This window comes from Tympanuchus pallidicinctus, unplaced genomic scaffold (genome assembly GCF_026119805.1).
Source record: "Tympanuchus pallidicinctus isolate F22 unplaced genomic scaffold, pur_lepc_1.0 scaffold3, whole genome shotgun sequence".
NCBI classification, from domain to species: Eukaryota; Metazoa; Chordata; class Aves; order Galliformes; family Phasianidae; genus Tympanuchus; species Tympanuchus pallidicinctus.
The window spans coordinates 33,469,385-33,493,679 of NW_026294747.1; the positions used below are offsets into that span (position 1 = coordinate 33,469,385).

The window sequence follows — 24,295 nt, forward strand, 5'->3', positions numbered from 1 at the left end:
CAAACTAGATTTGATTATATCCAAACAAAATAAATAGAAATGCTCAGACAATACAATTTACTGTTCTAAGTTATGGATGTGTAGACATCTGTTTTCCCTGTATATTAAGGTATTTGATGTTTTTTTGGCCTAAATGCAAATTATGCCAATATCAGACCAAGCAACATAAATCTGTTTTACTAGATGTCCAACATAACCTTTTTTTTAATATACCATGTAACAAATAAATTTCATTACAAAGTATTTTACTTTCAATCCTCCTTCTCTGCAGTGCACTGAATATCTCAGTATTTTCTGTTGATATTTAAGATATTCCAAACTATACGTCAGCATACAACGCTGATACAAACAATAATATCTTCTTTGTATGAGGGAGCAGAGTGGAATTCTGGAGCTCTGTTAATTATTGAAGTAATTCTCTAGCTAACAGAGTTCCTTAATGTTTCTAATCATCATTATATAAATACATTCATCTACCTGGCTAACTCCTGTTGTCTCACACACTTGTTACAGTCTGGGGCTTGAAGAAATTAAAGCCCAGCATCTGAAACAACTGTGCTTAATTTTAGCATGTTACACCCCAGATAAAAAGAGAAGACTTTGATTCTTTCAAAGTGGTGTGCATCCACACTACAATGATTTTTGCTACACTTGTGATTTTTTCTTCACTTTATTTGTTTTCAGGAAAACTGGGACTGAGAAAAACAACAAAAAGTTTATCAATTGTTGTTGTTGTTAAAATGGCTGTTGCAACAGTAACTTCATTCTCAGTAGTTCAGATACACTCATTAAAACACAAGGTACCAAACTGACAGAAATTTGGAAAAAGAAGCACTAAGTAAGGCTTTCAAGGCTTCACTTTTTTAGAACAGATGGCAACATCTTGTTCTAAGAAAGGACCATGTACACTTTTCCTTGAAATGTAGTTAAATAAAAACAGATGTTTGTTTAATTCTCTCTGTCCATCTTTCTAATGAACCTGGCCAAGAGGAAAAAACTAACATATCTTTAAAAAGATTACTGTAACCTATTTCTATTTCAAAAAAGCACACACCACAAAAACATTGTCAAGGAACTTGGAAACCGCATTTGCTGACTACAAAAGGGCAAACGTGAGACACAAAACAAGGCAGGGGCAAAATAAAAAAGTAAAAAATAAGATGCAATGCTACATATCAATATTTTGAAGTGGACAAGTCAGAAACCTCTCCAAACAAAGGCACAGACACACAGCTCCATTAAGTCTTAACTGTTCTACTGGTAAAAGCCAGATTCAAAATCATAGAATTGCTTGGGTTGGAAAAGATCTTAAAGATCATCAATTCCAACCACAACCTAACTACATTACCCTAACTAACAACTCTACTAAATCATGTCCCTGAGCATCACAATAGTTTTTAAACACATTCAGGATGGTAACTCAACCACCTCCCTGGGGAGCCTATTCCAGTGCTCACAATCTTTTCAGTAAATAAGTTTTTCTTAATATCCAAACTAAACTTACCCTGGCACAACTTAAGGCCATTTCCCTCTTCCTGTCACCAGCAAAAACAGACCAGCCCTGCTCATGCTGTATGTACTTTTCAGATACTGGAAGAGAGCTAGACTACAGTACCAAATATCTTCTGTAGCTTTATTTATCTCTCCCATCAGCCCTCTCCCTACCCCTTCAGTGGATGTTAATTAAAAAGATCAGCACTGCTATCTGAAATGCCAATCATTTGAAAAACAAAAGCAAGAAAAAAGACCTTTACCATAATCTCTTTAAACCAAAAATTGAAAACAAGAATCCACCGAATCTAATGATGGTGGGAGGGCAGAGAAGGAAATGTTGCATAGATTAGAAGAACAATTAGAATTGTTGTTCTTTATAGCACACGGCAAGCAACTCAGTCATTCTGCATTACAAACCAGCAGAAAATCGTACTGGAAGAAATTTCAACTGAGGAATAATAAAGAAGGGCAAAAGAACCCAAACAACCCACACCCAAACTAAACAAAATCAAGCATCAGGTAGAAAAAATCTTCCTGGCCTCTGCATTCAAGGGAATCTCCTCATACCACAGCAAGGAGACCTGCATCCTTCTCTGTCTTCCCAATTTGCTACATGTCTACAGCAAACAGAATTTAAAAAGCAATAATTAATAACTGTAGTTGGAGTATTTTAATCCCTCATTTTTTTCTTGATAATGTTGTGATTTTCAGATTAGATACTCTGATAAATCAGGACTTCTGCATTTGCAGCCAAAAAACACCAAGATCCTGTGCAACTATCAAAAATATCCCTCGTGTAGTATTTAATATTACTTTCTCAGAGTACAAATACGCAGTATATACGAAGTACTAGATACTAGAAGAGACATTATTCACTTGAGATGACTGCTGTTGTAAACAATCCATGCACTAGATGTTTAGCGTACAGAAAAAATATTCAGCTACAATTAAAACTATAAAGATTTAAAATTTAATTCCCATCCTCTCTATACATAGCCTCCATTACAAAACTAAGAATTTCATTTAGGGACTTACTGGAAAAACAAGTGGCTTGCAGGGACAAGAGATTAAGTTGCCCTACAAGCATTATATTACAAGTACAGGCTAAGACACAGCCCTACTGTACTGCACATGCACACTTACGTGGGAACAACATCAGAAATAAAGAAGTATCAAGGAATTTTTATCTTGGAGGAACATCATGATGCAAGACAGCTACATACCATCTGAATTTCAGTCTCTTCAGATCCACAGCAGGACAGATTCCCTTCTTCTTACACAAAAACATCAAGAAAACCTTTCTACTTGTGTAACTTGATATTAGAAGTTTATCTTTTCAGGTACAGGAAGAAGTCATGCACATTTTTCATATATACTCATAAAGTCCCTAACAGCACTTGGAAAGGAAAACTAGAGAGGAAGAAGGGAAACTGAATGACATTTATAGTCAATTGTGTCTCATTTTTATTTGTAAATAATCCAGTTGAAAGAAACAAACAAAAAAATTCACGTCCTTTGTCTCCCTTAACAGCCAGGTATTTATGCATTGATAACACCAATTCATACATCCCCCAAATTCAAGGGCCTTTAGCAAAAAAAGTCTTGCTGAGAAAGTTTTGAGAATTCAACAACACTGAAGCACCTGTCAGTAAAACGAGAACAATATAAAAGCAAACGAAAAACTGGTACCTTGATTTTGAGATTCTGAACTGCTTTCTTTTTATTCATTCATGCAAATTAGCATTCAGTGAATATACAAGCAAGAATATTTAGAGGTTAACCAGGTCAGCAGAAGACTATGTAAAAAAGAACCCCAAGCTATTCAATTTCATAATCCACAGTGGAATCTACTACAGATTAGGGGTGTTGTTTTAATACCAGTTCTTGATGTCTCAAATTTAAGCTGACTTAATCATATACACCCATGAAGTAATTAAAAAACCTTTTTTTCCATGTCCACTTATTCACAGATTTAATTGTAAATTAAAAAAGAAAAAAAGTGTTATGTTCTACACATTGCACACGATTCTTAAATCTGTCTGCCATACTTTTACATACAGTGATGTGACAGATTCAGCTCAGTAGAAGGTAAAATTCAAAGAGCTGAAACTGAACTCTAATTTCAAGTTATCTGATTTCCCAGAAGCGTTATGTCATTTGAAATCAGACAATCTCAACATTAAGCTTTTCTGTGAACAGAACAGGACAATGTATTTTAAGTGCATGAAATTGGGCAAATATTTTAAGAAGTATTTCCATTGGAGTTTTTCACTACTTTCTATAAGGATGGACAATTAAAGTTTTCAATTTTCAATCAGGAAATCTAACTATGCAACCTAACCCCTTACAGTAAAGAATGTATTGGCATTTACTTTGTGATGTAATATAGACACCGAAGGACAAGTATGATTAAATAAAATGGTGTGCAGCTTAAGTACTTTCAGACCCCATAACAAAAAGCCCACCAAAAACTAACAAGATACTTTAAACACAGTACAATATGTAAGACTTACCTGGACTTTTCCCTAACTAGTCAAATATTACTAGCCAATTAAAAAAAAAAAGAGAAACCCTAGTTGCAGTAGCTTAATTAACATGGTAAATGACAATCTCAAATCTCTAGGTAACACTAAAAATACTCCCTAGAAGTTTACATCAGAAATAAACAGTAATATATAGTTTATGCTATTAACACCATGTAAACAGAAAGAGTGGAGCAGAGCAATATGTTTCTATAAATATTTGCGTTTTAAGCCATGTCTTCTCAGTATTCCATTTCAGTGTGTAATTTCCATTTCCGTTTAAAGAAATTCATGTTAAGTCATCAAACTATTCTAGGTGATTACACACTCCCCAGTTACAAAATATGAATGAAATTACATTAGAAGAAAATAAACAAGTGATCTTAATTATGATTATCCAAAATACTTAGCACATTGAAAAGGTGTCCCCTCGTCCTCCCAAATAATATTTGCTACTAAAAGCTCTGTTCTCTGCATCTGTAACATTCAGGGTAGAGGAAAACTATCACTGATTAAATTAAACTGTATAAAGAATTTTAAAATAAAATTGCACTTACATCATAACTATAGTCTGCATCATTTGTTACTGTCAAGTCTGCAAGGTCTCCAAGGCCCAGTACACTTAACAAAACATCATCAGAACCCATAATAAATGACTTGCCTCCTCCAGATGGAAACGTTATTGGCTCAGCTACAAAGAATAAAAGTTTCTTTAAGTATCAATACAACAATTTAAACATTGACGAAAAACTTACAAACAAAGCAGAATTTAAAACTGAACTAGTGCACACCACATACTACAAGTAAAATAAAAAGAGAACACATGCAACACATTAAAAACACAATTCTTCATCATGATTTCAGTAATTTCATTTCAACTTAGTCTACAAAAATTCCCATAATTTTACAATTTAAAAATTATTATATGTGAGAAGGTAACAAGAATGAAGTGACTTGAATGATCATTTTTCAAGATGAAATCTATGTCCTACATCTCCAAATAATACTTCACTCACTACACCATGTTGCTTGCCTTCTTCCCATTTGCAAATACGTCTCTATGCTCAGTACTAATCAAATCTCTCTACCTGCACCATTAAGTATTTTTGTCTTTAATCAAGGTCTCGTGCAAAACTTCTACTCCAATTTACCAGATTATTTAAGAAAAGAAATAAAAGATATTGGTGAATCTCTTACTTTCTCTGTAATTTTAAATTCCTAAAATCAAAACTCAGCTACTATTTATCTTGATGAGCTGCACCTTCAAGTTAATATTTAACATTTTTGTTAATTGCCATTTAGAATAAATAAATACAAATAACCTATAAACCATTCATTCTGAACAAACATCTGAACGAGAAAGTTTCAAACATTCACCCACATTCCTTATAATCAACAGTACTGTTTACATCCTTCTACAATATCCCCAAATACCAACTTGGTGGTGAGGAATATGACTGAAGGCTTAAAAACTAACACTTCAGCATGCTATTAGAAGCTGCTTTTACTTATCTGTATTCTCTTTTGTGAAAATAAAATAAAAAATAAAATGGGATTCTTGATAGGTAAAGTATTTTAGATCAACTTCAGCAAAATGGGAAACTTCAGCTAAGTGTAAGCATTTCCAAAGCATATTAAATCTTATTTGACATCTTCAGAAATTAAATCTGCTTGACATTTAGATTTCACTGAGTTACAGTATCACTGTAATGACACTTCTACTTTCTAATCCTCTCAGAAATAATGCTGCAGAAATAATTAGCTCTTTTTTTTTTTCCCAAAAATATTCACAATTTTCTTGTTTTTTTTTTTTTCTGACAGAAGAAAAAATAAAAAAAAAAAAGAGAAAAAAAAAAACCCCTAACACTTTATTTGGAATTTCCAAACCTGGCTCACCTTCAAAGTCCTGACAGGCCCAGACTAACAAATACTACTGTCCATTTAGAAGTCCAAATCTCCCAAGTCTTCCCAGACCACAGGGGAAAGGAGACAGCATCCTCATTTTACATCTGAGGACGCTTTCCATCCTTGTTGTGCGAGTCCTATTTATCTAAGACATGCTCACATAGTTTAAGTGAGCTCTCAAGTCTATCCTCCTAATAGTGCACAAGATTAATGCCATCTGTGCTTGGTAGATAAGCTTGCATGAGCTAAGCTCTACCACTGAAAACTGCATAGGAGAAATCTACACATAAACCTATCAATTTCAACATTTCTTTATTTAAAACTTCCAAGTTAACATTATCCAAAATTTAGAAGCACGTTTCTAAACACTAAAGCTACCAATATGTATATATAGCATAACTACATTTTCATTAATTCTAAAAATAAGTTTGTGCAAATATGACATTCAATAAAAGACTGAAGAACGTTTGCAAGTTCTGCAGGTTTTCAACACTTTTTTTGTGTCTCTTCTTCTGATATATGCAGAGAAGTAATGCAATGAAATATGCACGAAGTTACAGCTACCAAAAATAAAGATCCTCACCATATATCAATAGGCATATGGAAAAAAATAAATTGGATTTATTGTTTGTTTGTTTCAATTAAAAAAAAGAGATTATTCCCACAGCTGTGGATTAGGTGCTCAATAAAACAAAAATAACTTTACACAATATACTGGATGTAGAATCAAGTTGTAGCTCAGAATTATGCTGTACTTTCTATTTCTGAAGATCATGCACTACGGCAAAACAGAAACTTTTTTTTTAAGTGGCCGAGACTACAAAATGTTATTACAACATAACAACTGTCTCATATTTAAACCTCCACTTGAGTAGAAATAAAAACTTTAGAAATGTAGAATATATAGTCCCAGCCAATCAGAATCATAGTTAAAATTAGAACTACAGTTGTAAAAGAACTATAGTTTCTTCTTTAGATCCCCAAGCCCTCACCAAGTTTAAAAAAAGGGAGCTTAAAAACTACTTTGTTCTCTACATGAAAATAGCATTTCCAACCACTCAATTTATAACAGAACTGGAACACTTAATAGCAGAGTGTAGCATAAAGCTTAAGTACAACCCCAAGAACATTACAGCTTAGTAACATTCATCAGGCTAGCATGCCCTAGCAAGCAAGACACACAATCATTCCCTAAAACTGTCTTCAAAAGGCATTAGCTTTGAAACCACAGCTGAATAGAAAAACTGAGCAAAATCACCGTGTTATGATAATTAAGTATTTGAAATTTACAAAGTGCAGACCTAAAATGAACACAAAGTAAGCTTGTGTGCTTGCAACTTCATCTTTTTATAATGGATTGTGCAAAGATTTAGAAAGCTGCACAGTATTCTGCATAGAATTTCCGACCAAAACAGCAAAGCTTACACTATTACGCCAGTTTAAAAGTTTTGGAGAAACCACAATTAACAGATCATGATAAGAAAATAATAAAGATATTCATACTACCGCTCCTAATGAATAAAGTCCAGGAAACTGAACTGATAAGCTATAATCATAAAGCACATAAATAGACAGAAATACAATTCTGAAGGCAGTTTACTTGAAAACAGTTTGGACAATCTTTATTTGAAGTGTAGCATAACGTCTGTTCTACAGGAACCACACAAGTCAGCCCTTACCAAATTCAAATCTACAATCTATTTCTTCAGAAGGGTTGCTTTGTACTGTATTACTTGAGATACAATGCCTTTAAAACAGACATGAGATAACATTCCATTTAAAATACCTAGCACAAAACACTGCAGCAGTTACACAGTTACTGGAGAGATGCGAGACACCTCTATACCATCACACAACATTTACAGCTGATAGTACAAGGTACATGCACACTGACTTCTGCAACAGAAACTTCACCGTTACTATTTTCAATTGCATTCTACAAGTTAATTTGATACTTGTGGATCTTTAAATTGAGAAAAGAAAAAAAAAAAAAAAAGGCAGTAAAATAGAAAGTTAGAAAACAAGGTGAAGTAATAGTTCAGGATAGAAGCACAAGCACTTCCCCACAAACTTTACACTTCTCTGCTTAGAACAAGACAGAAATTTCAGGTAGGAGGAGGACAGACAACAGTAAGGATTAAGGAAAAACAAAAGAACCAATAAGCAGCATCAGTAATAATGCAAATTGTTTTGACTTCTGGGATAGCTAATACCATGCCATGGCTTATGGTTCAGAGATCATCCTAGAAGAGCCAAATGCGGATTTAGTCGAGCACTTTGATTTTATTTTATTCTATTTAAAATAGACAATTTATATCACAGTATTGTATGATCTTGAAAAACGCTCCTTTAAAAGTCAAACCTTAAAACTGTAGATGGCAACAAGCTGAATAGCAAAACTTTGGGCTACGTAGGTGATGTTATGCCACTAACCCCCATTGCATAAGATAATTCTGAAACTGGACCTAATACTTTGCAGAGAAATGCTTAAGACTATACATAAAATAGGACAAGAGAATTTAAAAACAATAAATCAACATTAAACTTAAGGAAAAAGAGACAATTTAGTCTCTTAAGTTAAATATTCACTTACAAATTTCACTCAGAAACACAAACTGTTGTCAAATACTAATACTCACCTTTTAACCCTCAATCAGTAACACCCTATTCAATACAACATTTTGCTACATGGGGTCTGCAAACAGTGATTTAATACTGAATAGTTTCAGAACACACCGCTGTACATGAAGTTGTTTAAAAGTACTTAGGAAATAAAGGTCCACAACCTGCAACTGCATTAAGCTTTATAGAGCGGACAGTAAATGACAGCGTGTGCCTTCTACAAGAAATCTCCTGAAATACAATAAGTAGCTGAATTTTTTGTACCTTCCTCTGCTCTTGCACCTTCATGATCAGTCATTCTAGAAGAGGGTGACCTAGATTGATTAATGATTCCTGAAGGGATGTGGGGTATCTCATCATCGCCCAGATCTGCTATCATGTCTTGAAGTTTTGTCCTGTTGACTCCTGTAAATTAACGTCAGCAGCAAAAATTCATTTGATTGCTACCGCTTGACTTGACAGAAGTCTAAAAATCCATTAACTAAGTAAACAAGAATAATTACTAATGGGACCTCCTTAAAATAAATACAATGCTTTGCTTTTGTCTTTGTATATAAATACAATTGATCTTTTGGAAATCAAGGAGTTAATGCATTAAATCTAAAACTACATGCAAACAGTCTGAATTCACCAGATCAAAAACAAATGTTTTGCATCTGTTGGTCTATTTTATAATTTCCTGTAGGAGAGAAAAAAATCATCATACAGCCCCTGTGAGAAGCCAAACATCAAAAGAACACAATTATAAAAATACATATGAATTAAACACTTGCTAATACAGAACTAACTATACTAAACAATTAAACATTGAGAAAGATTGCAAATAAAAGATAAGCTCACAAATGAGGGGAATAAGTATAAATAAATCATAATTGTGAGGGTGGGGGGTGCAACAAACAATTAACTTTCCCTGATTTTGAATGGTGTTTGAATTGTATAAAATATTTATATTGTATAAAATACAAGATCACCAGTGTATGAAATAGTAAATGCACATTATATTTATTAGATAAGCCTGCTCCTGGAAGTAAAGAATACTAAATTATATAGTAGTAGTAACTAAAAGTAGAATTAAAATATACTAAATTATGTGTGCATTAATTTCATAGTACGGATACTAGCTAACAAAAATAGTAGGTTCTAATTACAAGTATTTTAATTAAATTCACTTCTGCTTTCAACTTCCAGCTTCCATTAAAAAAAAGAAAAAAAAAAGATGAAGTGAAATTACAGCAATAGACTCCTTCTAAAGAAAATTATCCACAATGACACTTCACTAGTTTTAATTAAAAGGAAGTCCTCACAGGTAGCGTTGGCAATTATGTTTTAAACAAACAAATATACTTACGCTATGTATTTCTCTTTAAAATCCACTATGAAGTTTTACTACTTCTAAATGGATATAGTATAATGTAAGTAATTTTCAAACATACACATTTTGGTGAAGTATGCACTAGGCAGCATTTTATTACACTCTGAGTTGACATGTCACTTTTTAAAAGATACAAACCAAAACAAGGCCTTCATTTCACGAAGTTGTAAGAGGTGAACACTAGATTTACAGATCACTTCTCAAAATCAGAACTGTTTAAGTAGTTAAATTCTAAAACACATTTGTTGAAATCATGTTATATCAATTTTAAGATCTGTCTTTGACAAAAAATAGTTAAAATCAACGTGACCAAAAATTAGCATCCATCAGTTATTTTCTTGATGTAATGCAGAGAGGGATCATTATTCACATTAATAATTGCAAAACATGTTCATTTCAACAAATGCAAGTTAGAATCCCTATACTTTTTTGTGGTTTCAATCTTTCATGGAAACCAGAGTATTTCTATCATAAATATTAAAGCTCCTACCTGTAAGTTGTTCGAGAATAAAACTGACTTCCTAAAGTTTTCCATATGTAACATGTTTCTTGAATGCTAAGTCTCACTGAACTCATGTACTGAAGAGTTTAGAAACCTATGATCTCAGCTGAAGAAGTGTGAAATACTTAACATTTTCTTTCCTGGTTACAGTTCTAATCTTTATGATGAATTGTTTTCCAATAAACCCAGAAGTAAAGCAATATTATTATTACTTTAAGACACAGATGGATAAAAAGCAGGGATTAATACAGAGACCTACTTGAGTTTTGAAGGAGACAGTGAAAGCAGATAAACGTTTCTTTCAAACACAATTACTAATGGGAACACATAACATTCCTTTAAAAGCATGAACAGAAAAAGACTTCATTCCAGTTAGATAGGAAAGCATAGGAAGCAGCTATTAGCAGATTGGAAGGAAACAAAGTATGTGTTATAAACACTTATATTATAAACACAAATGTAAAAATAACGTCCTTTATCGGGCAACTGAAATGAACTTCCAACTAGTTTTAACTACAAACTGCAGTTACACTGAGTAACCACTATGTTCTACTGGATGACCTATTCCATCATGTCACCTAATCACTTTCTGTAGAGATCTGCAGACAGAAATGAACTGCATTTGGCTTGAAGTGGAAACGTCTAAAAAGACACTCCGAAGAGGTGAAGGATGTTGTTCCTCACTAGTATGAGGAATGTCTCCTTTCCAATAACACTTTTTAGTAGTTTTTAGATAGCTGCTAGACTAATATGGACAATATCTCATTTGAAACAGTTAACTGCAGTCAGCCAATGAAATTTCATCAAAAAAAAAAAAAAAAAAAAAAAAGTAGTTAAATGATCGGGTCTTAACTGCACAAACCACAAACCTGTTTTTGTATCTTTTCCAACTGGTTGTCAGCCAGTCACCTATCTAAAGTGATCAGCAAAAGATAATATTCTTGAAGATATTAAGAAGCAATCACTATATTACGTGATAAAAGTCATGACTGGTACCCTGATGTCTACTTGAAACCACTCTTTATTCTCCAGAAGACTCATTAGTCTTCTTGACACTGATACAAATTTTACCCTCACCCAAACAGAAAGCACCTTTTGTAAATGCTTTCACCTCAAACATGTGGGAATAAAAAGTCTGTCTCAGAGCATACTCAAAGGAAACTGACAGTAATCCAGCTCACTCTGCTACCCATTGCTACCTTTTCAGCAAGTTTACTTACTTGTCCTGCAGGCATCAGCTCAGAACAGCCCTCAATCCATCATAAGAGAGGGAGAAACAAGTTTACAAAGAAGCAGGTGCTATTTCCAACAACTTTCCTGTAATTCATGCTAAGAAATGTCATTATTCTGTGATGGTCTTCCAAACATCAGCAATATACAGATATCTGCTTTCTAATTATTGTGCCTTCATATCATTGTTGAAGTACTCTAAATGTTACTAAGATTTTTAAGGATTAGATTGTGCTGACTCTGCATAAGCAGCTATGTTTCAAGGCGTCATCTGGCTGCGTTGCAGTCTTCCTCAGAATGAGAGAACACAATCAGTAAACACAGACCTGTTATGAAGAAAAGAACACCTAGAATCTCATTTCCTTCTTAAATTCTAAAAAAAAAAAACAAAAAACAAAAAACAAAAAACAAACAAACAAAAAACCACAACTTATAAAACAAGGCAGCAGTGTAACAATCAGTAAAGCCTGTGTAAAAGCTTTCCTATTCTGTGAACAGATACATAGGCCAATTAATGCATATGTGCGGGTTTGCAGAGGAGCGTTGAGCTTGGAAAGAGAAGACATCATAGAATCATAGAATCACAAGGTTGGAAATGACCTATAAGATCTAGTCCAACTGTCTCCACATCACTGTTGCCACCATAAGCACTAAACCATATCTCGCAGCTCCTCATCCAGACGTCTCTTGAACACTGCCAGGGACGGCGACTCCACCACCTCCCTGGGCAGCCATTCCAGTGCCTGACCACTCCCTGAGAGAAAAAGTTCTTCCTTATGTCTAATCTAAATCTCCTCTGATACAACTTGCGGCCATTTCCCCATGTCCTGCTCGTTGTCTGGGAGAAGAGGCCAAATCCCTCTTCACCACAGCCTCCCTTCAGGAAGTTGCAGAGTGCAATGAGGTCCCCCTTGAGCCTCTTCTTCTCCAGACTGAACAATCCCAGCTCCCTCAGCAGCTCCTCATTAGACTTGTGCTCCAGACCCCTCACCAGTTTCGTTGCCCTTCTCTGGACATGCTCCAGGGGCCTCAATGTCTTTCTTGTAGTGAGGGGCCCTCTGAAGGGCCTCCCTACCCTCAGGCAGATCCACACCACCTCTCAACTTGGGGTCATCTGCAAACTTACTGAGGGTGCACTCAATCCCCTCATCTAGGTCATCAATAAAGATATTAAACAAGATGGGCTCCAGTACCGACCCCTGGGGGACAACACTTGAAACGGGTCACCAGCTGGACTTCACGCCATTCACCACTACTCGTTGGGCACAGCCCACTAGCCAGTTTCTTACCCAAAGGAGTGTATACCTGTCCACAGAAACGTTACAGACAGAAACAAAGCAAAGCCTACTCCACCACACATAACCTCAATAGCCGGTTATTTTACTATTGTTGATACTATAAAGGCAATTAAAGCATTGGGTATTTTTTGTTTCATTTTAAATTCCCTTAAGAAAGAATTCAACATAATATTTTAACATAGTATTTTGACTATCCTGACAGATTTAAAAATAATAAAGGAAAAAGAAAAGCCTTATCAAGATGTATCTGTGATGAGCAGATTACCAAAGTTTAGATGTTCCACTCAAAAGATAATAAGAAGAAACAACAAGAAGTGTCAAAATGAATAAAATGAACTTCTGTTTTGTTATTAACCCCTAAGACTGGAATGACAGTTACCACGTCCATGTCAGGGCCGTGAAGATCCTGACATGAGTTGAACAGACTAACTGCAGATTACCTACAGTTATTGGATACATGTCCAATAAAAGAATCCATTAGAATGTCTGCCCTATTACTGTACCCCCAAAAACACAGCAAGAGGTGATAATCAAAATGTTTATTTGATCATAACGATCATATATAGTGCCACACAGATCTCAGAAAATTCTGACACAAATATGACAACGGACTTAAAATGTTGAAGAGCAAAATAAGATGAATATGCAACATCAAGGTTGTGAAAGATCTGGCATTTGAAGGAGAAATAAAGAGGATCTTCGACTTTCAGTCTCAACGTTAAAAAAGCTGACAAAAGAAGGCTAGAGACAGAATAAAAATAATTTAAACAAACCTGTCCCACCATAACTGCATACTTTCGCTGTGTGCACTTAGGCTACTCAATTAGTTCAGCAATTTAGGTGTCAGTTTTTAACTAGAAACCATGAATTTGAAAGCATCAAATGCTTACTTACATATTAAGTGATGCTTACTGACATCCAGATTACTACCATAAATTCCAAAAATTAATCCAAAATCTGGGCAAGAATCTTTGTACTCTGGCTGAAAATATTTGTCTATATGCATGAATGCATATGTGCCTAAGAGTCATGCAAAACTGCTGAAAAACAATGTGCAAATGAATATTAGTTCATTATAACTAGCAAAATAATTTCAAACCTTAATGACTATAGAATCCTTTAATGAAGTGCTATATCCTAATTATCATCTGATTTAGTGCATATTCACACAATTTTCCAAATCCTAAATATTTTTTACTTTTACTAAATATAGCTAGAAACTTTAGCAGACAAATAAAAAATTAAAAACACCTGCAAAAGAGCTTTTCCAGAGACTAATTTAATAACATCATGTCCACTAAAAAACTTGCATAGCTGATGATATAAATCACAAAGGTATTTTGAACAGGTACATAGTGTTGAAAATTCAGTTTAACTTGCATGGTTCATATAAGGGCAACAGGTCTGAAAACTGTTCTAGAGTAAGGCATTAGCCAAAACCTAGAAACTGCACAGAAAAGCAAGAGGCACCACAAAAAAATAAATGAAGCTGCAAAAAAGTTCATAATCACACAACAGGCCTTCTTTTCCTCCACTCTCACACTGCCTTAGATTGCCAAAAGAAAAAAAATTGCAACCCATGAATAGCAATTACAGCTTGATTCAAGCTCATGATGCAAAAATGAAAAACCAAACAGCCAAAAAGAACAAAAAAAAAAAAAAAAAAAAAAAAAAAAAACCACAAAAACATCCCAAAACACCCAAACAACAAAACAAACACTAAAACAACCAACAGTCAAAACAGTACCATAGTATTTTAATTTAAGAACTGGAGAAAGCTTACATCTTCTTTCAGAAAACCTTCTGGAGTAGAAATAACTCCTAAATGCCAATTGTTCATTATTTTTTGCGCTCCCATTAAATTCTCTGCACCTATTTCACTTTCAACACATCTCATCGAGATAAGACTGGCTGTAGATAAAGGCTTTGATATACTCACATTCAGCAGGTAGAAAGTTAAAGTTGGTTGCCCCCATTACAGAAACGTTTAATGAAAAACAAAAACAAATAGAACTCATGAGGAAAAAAAAGTCTTCTATACAGATAGGCAAAAAAGCGTTGTATTACAAGATTCAGAATCTGCACTTACTCTTTACCCCTTTCTTCCCCTTTCGTTCCTTCTTGTACTGTTCCTTCAGTTTACTTATTAGTCCCTGGTCTACATCCCAAACCTCAGCAGTTGGGGACAGGTCATCTTTGTCTACATGCAGCATATTATTAAAAGAAAAAAAATCAGCAATTGGCAATGCAAGCTGTTGGCTATTTACTATAATAGCTGTATAAGAGCATCAATACAAGTTCTTAATAAATCTTTAAAAGGTGCAGTCTCAGTTTAAAGTTTACAAAATACAAAATCTTGTTTCATAGTTTTCCAAGACACTGCTTAATATCAGTTACACATTTGAAAATTGTGTATTAATTTGTTTCTAAAGAGCAAACAAATTAAGTTTCATAAGTAACTTTTCATGTTGCATACTTCAAAATACAGAAAAATTCATTGGTGTTCAGAAAGATTACTGCATCTTTAGAAAGACAGTGTTAAGAAATTATTCAGCCAGTGTTAAACAAGCAAATAAAAGTTTTCATGCTGTATTACTCATGAAAATGCAAACTGAGTAAGTCAGTGCCAGTTTATTCATGAAGACCACCATGCATTCTCTCACACTCGTTCTACATGCACAAGAAAGAAGTCTTGGTCCTATGCATAACCAGAGAAACAAATCATTTTAAATGAAGACTGATAAAATTCACGTAAGTGAATTAAGTTGACATCCCATTGCATTTCAGGAGTTACACTGGAAAAAGCAAAAATGCCACATTCCACAGCCATTGCAGAAGACAACTTTTTCCATCTGACAAACATTGGAAAATTATTTAGTGTTCATGAGTAGTCTCAAAATTTCTCAACTGTCTCAAACCTTTCTGGAAAGGCTACAGTAGGAAATGGATAAACTAGTTTCCAAGACAAGGTAAAGGTAACATTTGCAGAAGAACCTTGTGTGAGAAACAACTAAACATCAACCAAACTTGGTTTATGCACACAAGGTTTTCAAACATAAAATAATAAAAATAAGTTATTCAGTTCCCAACTTATAACTATACCTACAATATCAGTGTCTCCATAAGACAGCAACTTTTGATATTATAGCCACTTGATTCATAGAAGTGCACAAGAGGAGCCATATACAGCAGAGAAAGAAACAAAAGCATTTATGCAGCAGAACAGTATAACCAGTAGGAGTCAGTCTACACACAAATGTTTCATGATAAAACGGAACAAAGAATGGGAATATACCCTAGGATACAGACCAATCTGTAAAAAGATCATCATTCAGATAGGAAAATGAAAAAGAGAAGATTGATAAAGAGATGAGATACAGAAACAGTAATGGTGGGGAAGGCAGGAAATAAAACATAATGGGGAAATTTCAAGAACTGTCTGTAAGGACCCATGGAAAAGGAAACTGAAGAATTACATCTTACACCAAACTACTGCCACAGCTACCAAACCACAAACAGAAAGATCTCAACCTTTATGAACACAGGGTCAAAACAGTGATAGAAAATTACCATTTATTCAGGAAACACAAGAGACACAAAAAGATGACTGAAGGTTCGTGCAAAGAAATTAGGAAGGAAATTGATAAACAAGTAAATAACCTCACTCCCCCCCCCCCCGACACACATACAAAAAGGAAATTCAGTGAAGAACAACAAATAACAGCCCGAAAAACATTAATAGAAAGAAAATAAACAAGAAGGTTGCAACAGTACAAATTAGGGTTTGACAAAAATCAACTAAAAAACAGAACACATGTTAAAAAAAAAATGTAATGCCGTTGCAAAAAAACAAAACAAAACAAAACAAGAAACCAAAACATTCTTGCATATAATTCTGGGATGTTTTAAGAGTTGCGATATATGAAATCAGGAGCACATAATTCAGTGACAACAAAATAGGAGTAACATATCCAGTCTGCGGGATACACTGAAATTTCAAGAGGCAATGAATTGGAAGGAAGTGGGCTAATTCAGAAAACAGGATAAAAAAGCCTGCAAACAAATATCCAGGAACAGTGGTATTGGCTACTGAAGTGTAGTCAGAAATAAAAAAACTAATTCAAATTTTACCTCAGATGAAATAGGGAGGCTCCGAAATGAATTTCAAAGATTACTGGAAAACCTAACAGTATTTTCCTCACTATGCCTACACTTACTTATCCTTCTTGGAACAAAGTCACATAATTTAAAGACTTCCAGAAGTCTCCTGTAGTAGTAAGCTTATTCAAGCCCAACAGCCAATATCACTCAGTGGAGGCTTTTTTTTTCCCCCTCTTCAATTTCATTTTTTTAAAAATGACTCAGGAGAACTTCAATTCCAGTCCCTCTCCTGTATGGAATTCTGTGCACAGAATGACTCACATTGTTACATAAAAAGAATTTGTTTCACACAGAAGAAAAATTCAGTGATTAACATGTTAGACACGAAAATCACAAGCAAAATAAGTAGACTACTTGATGTGTAACACTTGTAACGTGTAGCATATACTATGTAACAGGTAACATTTGCTTTATCCCCTTTTACCTAAGCAAACAGACTTACATAAGCATCCTTTTCTTGATACTGTTTCACTACAAAGCATAAACTTCTAATTTGAAAATTACATTCATTTTTCAATGAAAAATGACATACCTTGTTTAAAATGGCTTGAATTTGCTCATCTTTCACTATTTTGAAGATAAACTGTTCTAGCAAAATATCACATGACAGACTATATATCAAAATATCTCAAAATAATTTAAGACTCAAAGCACATTAAATGAGGTATTTATAAATAGGAGGAACGCATTCATTAGAACTGTATTATAGGCAGAATGGAAGATGTCCACAGTCAGTGGCAGGCTGATTTGCAGAAATTTCTAATAGCACAAATTTAACCATCAAATTTAGTAATTAAAAGTTTTAATGTATCTGGAGTTAGACCTACTGATACTACTTCAATGATTAACTATTGAAAGCAAAAATATTTGATGCTTGATTCGCTTATATTAAAATATCTATAAAGAAATACATTTAAAAACACTGGTTCTTCTCATTTTTGTCAGAGAGCCTGAATCCTCACTAAAACAAGGAATGATAGGGATGTTAGGACAGGGAACACTGGAGCAGGAAAAAAAACCAACAACACTGAAAATAGAGCTGAGCAACTATTTACATTATGAAAGAAAAGCAGCAGTATGTGTGTCTTTCTATATACCATACTGGTAAGACTGATTCAGAAACCAGAATTCTCTGCACTTGATATTTGAAAGGAAAGTGCAAATTCAAAATCAGAACCTTGGCGTCAGGGCCTAAGAGAATTCTCATACTGAGAGATCTGCCTGCTTGGCTATATAAAGACAACCAATAAATACTACTAAAACTAAAGGTTACAACTTGTCTGCCTTCATCTTCCAATTAGAAACAAAACAGAAATTGGAAATTAAAAAAAAAAAAAAAAAGTGATCAACTTTCTGATACTAATTCCAAACAAACACTTCCTAATCCTTGGTACCTTCAAAATTAATTTTTTCAAGCGAACCAAAGAAATTAATTTCAGCTGAACAGAAGTCTAAAGTTCCCTATCAGAAAAACAGAACAAAAATCAAAATTCAAAAGCCTATTTAATTCAAATAGAAAAACATTCAGAATCCTGGTCCTATTCAAGGAGTACATTCCTTTCATTGGATTTCTCTTTAATCAAAAGTAAAACATTTGGAAGTATAATTATATTTCTTTCCACTAAAATATAAATATGGAAGTTTCAGCATTCTAGACATTAATAGCTAATCACCAGCATCACAACCATCCGCACATCCACTCCACACAACCTGTGAAGATACTGTAGAGTAATGAACAAGTATTTTTCTATTTCTAAATTGTTTTGTGAGCATCTCACCCCACTCTGTTCCATCTCCAGAACTTCGGGCTTCTCCAGCTCCCTCACCATCTTCAGCTGTCACTAAAAAATCAAATTCTTTCAAGGCTTCTTCAGTATCGGGATCATCTGTAAGGTCGGCGGCTAAACCTTCATTACCAATCTGCAATCAAATAAAGAACATTCCTGCATTTTAACCACCAACTTTATCTACTCAAATGCTTCATTATAAATGATAGCGATTATGCTCATTGATGACTTTGTTCTTAACATGAAGCATGTTCAGATCCACACAGAACTATAGCTGCTTACAACAAGTAAAAATGAAAAGAGAGCAGCACAGTCAACTGATCATTAGAAAGGAAAAGAATATTGACATATGAGGTTTAGCAACAAAACCAAACCCATATAGCCTAATTTTCAGTTCTGATTTAATAGGCATTAACTGGAAAATTTTACTTTTTTTCTTGCAATATCAACAACTTTACAGAGAAGCTTTAGAAACTGTTTTCTGCTGGTCTATAATTATTTTTTCCTTTTTGCTTTCCATTTATATTTCTGTACTAAACATAAGTTCGGAAAATATTCACAAGTGTTTCTGAAACTAGTCTTTTTAGTAGTTGTATCACATCTTCACCTAAAGGCAACAGAAACAATTCCCTACCAAGAAATCACCTAGAAGTTCTCTTTCATTCTGCAGGTGAATAAAAATTCAACATGGGGCTGGGTTTCTACATGAGTTCCTCAATATTCTTATACTTTTGCAGAAAGGCTTTTTAAAACTGAAGTAAACAAAGCTTCAATTATTTATTTTTTTCTTATAAAAATTTTGTCAAGAATCAAACAAGTGTAATCTCTTAACAAATGCTAAAAGATTTACTTATTATATAAGACTTTCTACTGCCCTAGAACAAAGATTCAAAAAACATCTCAATCGAATATTTACTAGATGTACAAGTTAATAACTAAAGGTACAGTGTAAAATCCTTCCTAACAAGTCAAGCTGGGACATTCAAACTTTCATTAAGCTGAGCTAATGTTGAATGACAGTTGAGCTACTTATGAACAGTAGAAAAGCAGTCATAGGCACTTCCATTCTACAGAATAGTATGGAAAATTGTCAGTATGACTGTCCTAAATCAACCTCTTTGCGTAAAGAAATCACAGTGACAGAATTTTCTAGCGTGGAATAAAAGAAATGACATGATTTTGACTATCTAGGGAAAAAGGAAAAGATATTTCCCTTTTAAGATAGGGTTTGCGCATGCAAAACAGTATCTTTATAAGTAAAAAAAATAAATTTCTTTTACTTTGTGTTTCTTATTTATCCGATGTTTCTCTTTTCCTTCTGCAATATCCTCTATCATGTCACTCTCTTCTTCTTCATCGCTATCATCTGCATTTTCTAAGAAGTTAAATGTTTCAAGAACATCACCAGAGTTCCTACAAAAGTAAAAACATTAACAGGGAGAGAGTTTTACTCATGAGATTTCTGGAAGATTAATTAACATTAAACACAGTAGCTGTCTGACTTAACAGTTCAGCAATTTTAAAACTAGCAAAAAAACCCCAAGAAATGACTGTAAGATGTTTCTACAGCTGTCTAATTCTTCATGTTACATCACTCAGCAGTAACTTTCCTTAAAATAACAATTCCAAAGTGGCATTGAAGCTGAATTTACGTCATATAACCCAATGTTTTCTATGCAAGACTTATAATCAATTTCACTGAAGTTCATAATCATTTGTAGTCTGCTATGCTCACAGTGTTCAGAGACTCAAGAGTCTGAAGTTCTATGTGAACTGACCAGTACATTAAAATGACTACATAAACTTAAACTTCATGCATTTCTCACCTCTTCACTTACCTTTTGATTTCCTGTCCCTTTTGTTTTGATGAAGGAGATTCGCCCCCATTGAGGATCTGTTCTAAATTCTTTGTCTCTACTGAACCATTTGGTTCCGAATTGGAGAGCCCAAGCAAAGACCTTACCCGCTGGGAGCGTACATCCAGTATCGTATCTGTATAACCTACTTCCTGAAGATACCTAGTATGTATTGAGAAAGAAGAAAGCACATTTGATGGAAAAACGAAAAAAATCTGTATTGACTCTCACAAATTAATGCTGCTATAATATATATTACAGAAGATAAGTTTCATCTCTAACCATCTCACATGGAAAAGCTCCATGTACACTGTTTAAAGATCGAGACTACAAACTCCTGCATCATGGCCCACTGTGTGCTCATCTCAATTACTTTGAACCAAGATGTATGCAAACAAACGGATCCTGAGACCTCAGGAAAAAGCGTGAATAAACCAACATTCCAACAGTGTTACTTACTGTCTTAGTAACTGCCTGCCTTGCTTCCAGGTCAGTTGGCTATTCTGAGGTACTGCAGGAACCTCCGTATCTTTGGTTTCTTCTGAAAGATAGCATTATCAGCAATTATTGGTTTTTGGAAAGTTTTTTTTGTGGCTTTGTTTGATTTTTAAAATCAACTTTTCACAATGCACCAATGACATGAAAAGCAAATATTTACAAAAAACAATCTTTAAATTACTTGCAGCCTACTGCAGTAGTTCCTTTTAATTAAAGAGGGCTTTTTTCCCCCCTGTGCTTCAGTTATCTGTTGGAGCATGAAGCAAATAGTTTCACAGAACAAAATCAGTTCTCCACCTCGAGAACAGCAGCTGGAAAAAGTATTTATTCGGAGAAAACAAAGACATCAAGTTTAACACAGATTCCATGTGTTTACTGTCAACAACTAAAATCTTGAGCCCACTGCATCTTTACTAAGGCAGAGACTATAAAACACAAGTTTAGAGCTTAAGGATTAAACCATCTAACACTTCCATTGCTTTTAAACATATATTAGAAATCCCTGAAAAACATGAATCGTGATCTGTAGTTTCAGCCGAGGGTAGAAGTACCCAAAATGTGGCGATTCTGAAATAGAAATAAACAAAACAAGAGTGATCTGTGAACCACAATTTTAAGGCTCACTGCAAAAATACAGGCCAACACTGCAACTTTCCAAAGACCTACATTACAGTAGAAGCCACATTTATTTCTGCTTATTAAACAGTTATGTTTCCAAAAACTCCTTCTTTTATCTGCAATATTGTGAAAAGGGAACCATCATGATAAGCTTCGCATCTACACTGCAAAATTCGATGCACTTCGGAGGCAATAAGGATATTTTTATTTTATTTTTTTTTTTTAAACTCTTCGGACATTTTTCCTTCATTTAAGATAAAATAAAACTCAGTATTTTTTTCCAAGCCAATTCAGTAGCTTTTTTCCCTCGCTCATTCTTCAAAAACTAGCACCTTGTAGCAGCACCAAACAACAGTATTTCTGATGCTTTTGTACACTTAAACTTTCCTTCTAGATGGATGTCAAACATACATGAAATGTTGAACAGCAATTTTAAATGAACAGTGACTTTAAAAGCAGTAAGAGCAGCAGCAACTTAATAAGGAATTGTGCAACTACTTCAAACTTTCATTATGTTGAGAGTTGTTTCAAAATAAAAAGGTCAATTTGTTATGATTTAGAGATCAAAAATATTTACCCAATATCACATTTTTCCTAGATTTTTTTCCTCTGTAACGTAATCAAGAGGGAAAAAAGAGAAAGTTGCAATAAACTGAGCAAATCTAGAACACTACAAAGAAACTGTTCTAGAACAGGTACTATCATAAAAGTTACCTGATTCAAAAGTTGGCATTTTCAAGTCACCTTGGTTCAATTCTGTGCCATACTTCAATTTATGATACTTTGCCCTGAAAAAATATGCAAAGATTTAACAAATTAGCACAGGATGCTTTTATCAGCTCAAATATTTTCCTACTCCCGTTTAAAACAACCATATTAACAGAACACCCCTTATTCCAAATGCAATACAATTACAATAATTACAGTATCATGCAATTAATTCTAGTTCTTCAAGAATTTTGAGAAAGCCTTCTTACAATTATAATTATCAAACAAAGCAAAGGTGACAACTGAGTATTTGCTCTGCTCTCCAAGAATTTTTTTTTTTTTTTTAAACACATCAGCTAGGTTCAATTATTTATCATGGATGATTTCTTCAGCTGCACTACTGTCACAGCCTAAACAATCATACTATGATGAATGAATATCATATTTGAGATCCCTACCTATTTGTCACCTTCAACTCCCACTCTGCCTCTGCACGTTAGAGATTTTCTCCCTTAAAGAACTACGCTGTAATGCTACCTGCCCCCATCACATGTAATTTTACTGATTTTATCTTCCCCACTGACTTAAGACTTAGCTTCCAATCTCTCCTCAATCCACATATGCAAGAGTGCCCTCCTGCTTCTTATCTCCCAGTCTCTCAATGCCTATCTTCTTCTTTTACATCAATTTTTAAAAATCAGTTGGGGTGAAACTTTTCCACAAAGGCACACAAGAACCATCCCAATCATCTTCTCAACTAAGGATGCTTACCAAGCATCTTCAAAGCTCCCTTTATATCCAGGAAAATCATATGCACTATCTACACCTATACCCTTGAATTCCCTAACTTTGTCCTACACCACTAACAACTGCTTTTCCCCCCCTGCATAAATCCCCTGAAAATAAATTCTCAAAATTTCAGTAAAAAGAACTCTAGATGTTCCATAGTAGAGAAAGAACGCCAAAAGAAAGTTAACAGTCAGTCACATTTTAAAGAAGTCTAAAACACAGCAAACGTCACACTTACAAATCAAATATTTGACTGAATCACATCCAGTTTCCACCAATTTTAAAGACTGTCCCCAAATAAGAAGATATTAGAACTTCTCGGGAAAAGGTACATAATGAAACAAGCTGGACAAAAACAAGGATATATATATATAAATTCCCCTTTCGAACAGCCAATCCACTGCTGGAGGTTTTTTAAAATTCAAGACAAAATATCATCCCAGATGCTGCCTGACATAAGTGATGGTATAGAAAACTTCTAAATTAAAAAAGTTTCCGCCAAAATTGAAGGCAGTTAAGTGCAGTCTCATTAACAAACTGTCAGTAGATGGCACTATTTTCCCTTTGTAACAAGAAAACTCTGCATTTTGTACCAATTACACTGTAGCTGAATAATCTGGCTGACAATTAAATACAAACACAAGTTTTTAAGTTATTTGAATGTATTTCACCCATCTACTAGTAAGACTGTATACAGCAGGTGCTCATTCCAACCTGAGACAAAGCTTTGTTACACCCTGTAAAAGGCCAGAGGCATTACAGATAAAAGTATACAAACTACAAGTACTGTAACAGATCTGGGGTAAAAAAAAAAATTAGAAAATGACACTAAGTAAGAAACTAAGTCAAATAAATTAATGAGTGAAGTTAATAAAGCACTGGAGTTAAGAAACCAACTTTTTTTTTTTTTTTCCCCAATTCACAGCCATTGCA

The 24,295-nt window shown here is 34.2% G+C and overlaps 1 protein-coding gene across 4 annotated transcripts in view; it reads right to left on the reverse strand.

The window, feature by feature from the left end:
* Positions 1–24,295, reverse strand: part of STRN3 (striatin 3) — a 56,039-nt gene that overhangs the window by 11,904 nt on the left and 19,840 nt on the right. Inside the window, exons 3-10 of one of the 4 annotated variants that reach the window (XM_052694696.1) lie at positions 22,580–22,653; positions 21,209–21,290; positions 20,732–20,911; positions 20,174–20,306; positions 18,885–19,026; positions 15,035–15,145; positions 8,808–8,948; positions 4,574–4,707 (exon numbers count right to left, since the gene is read on the reverse strand). In XM_052694696.1, coding sequence (XP_052550656.1) covers positions 4,574–4,707; positions 8,808–8,948; positions 15,035–15,145; positions 18,885–19,026; positions 20,174–20,306; positions 20,732–20,911; positions 21,209–21,290; positions 22,580–22,653 — 997 coding nt within the window. The remainder of the gene's footprint in view (positions 1–4,573; positions 4,708–8,807; positions 8,949–15,034; positions 15,146–18,884; positions 19,027–20,173; positions 20,307–20,731; positions 20,912–21,208; positions 21,291–22,579; positions 22,654–24,295) is intronic. The other 3 variants (XM_052694697.1, XM_052694698.1, XM_052694699.1) reach the window with 3 other exon arrangements.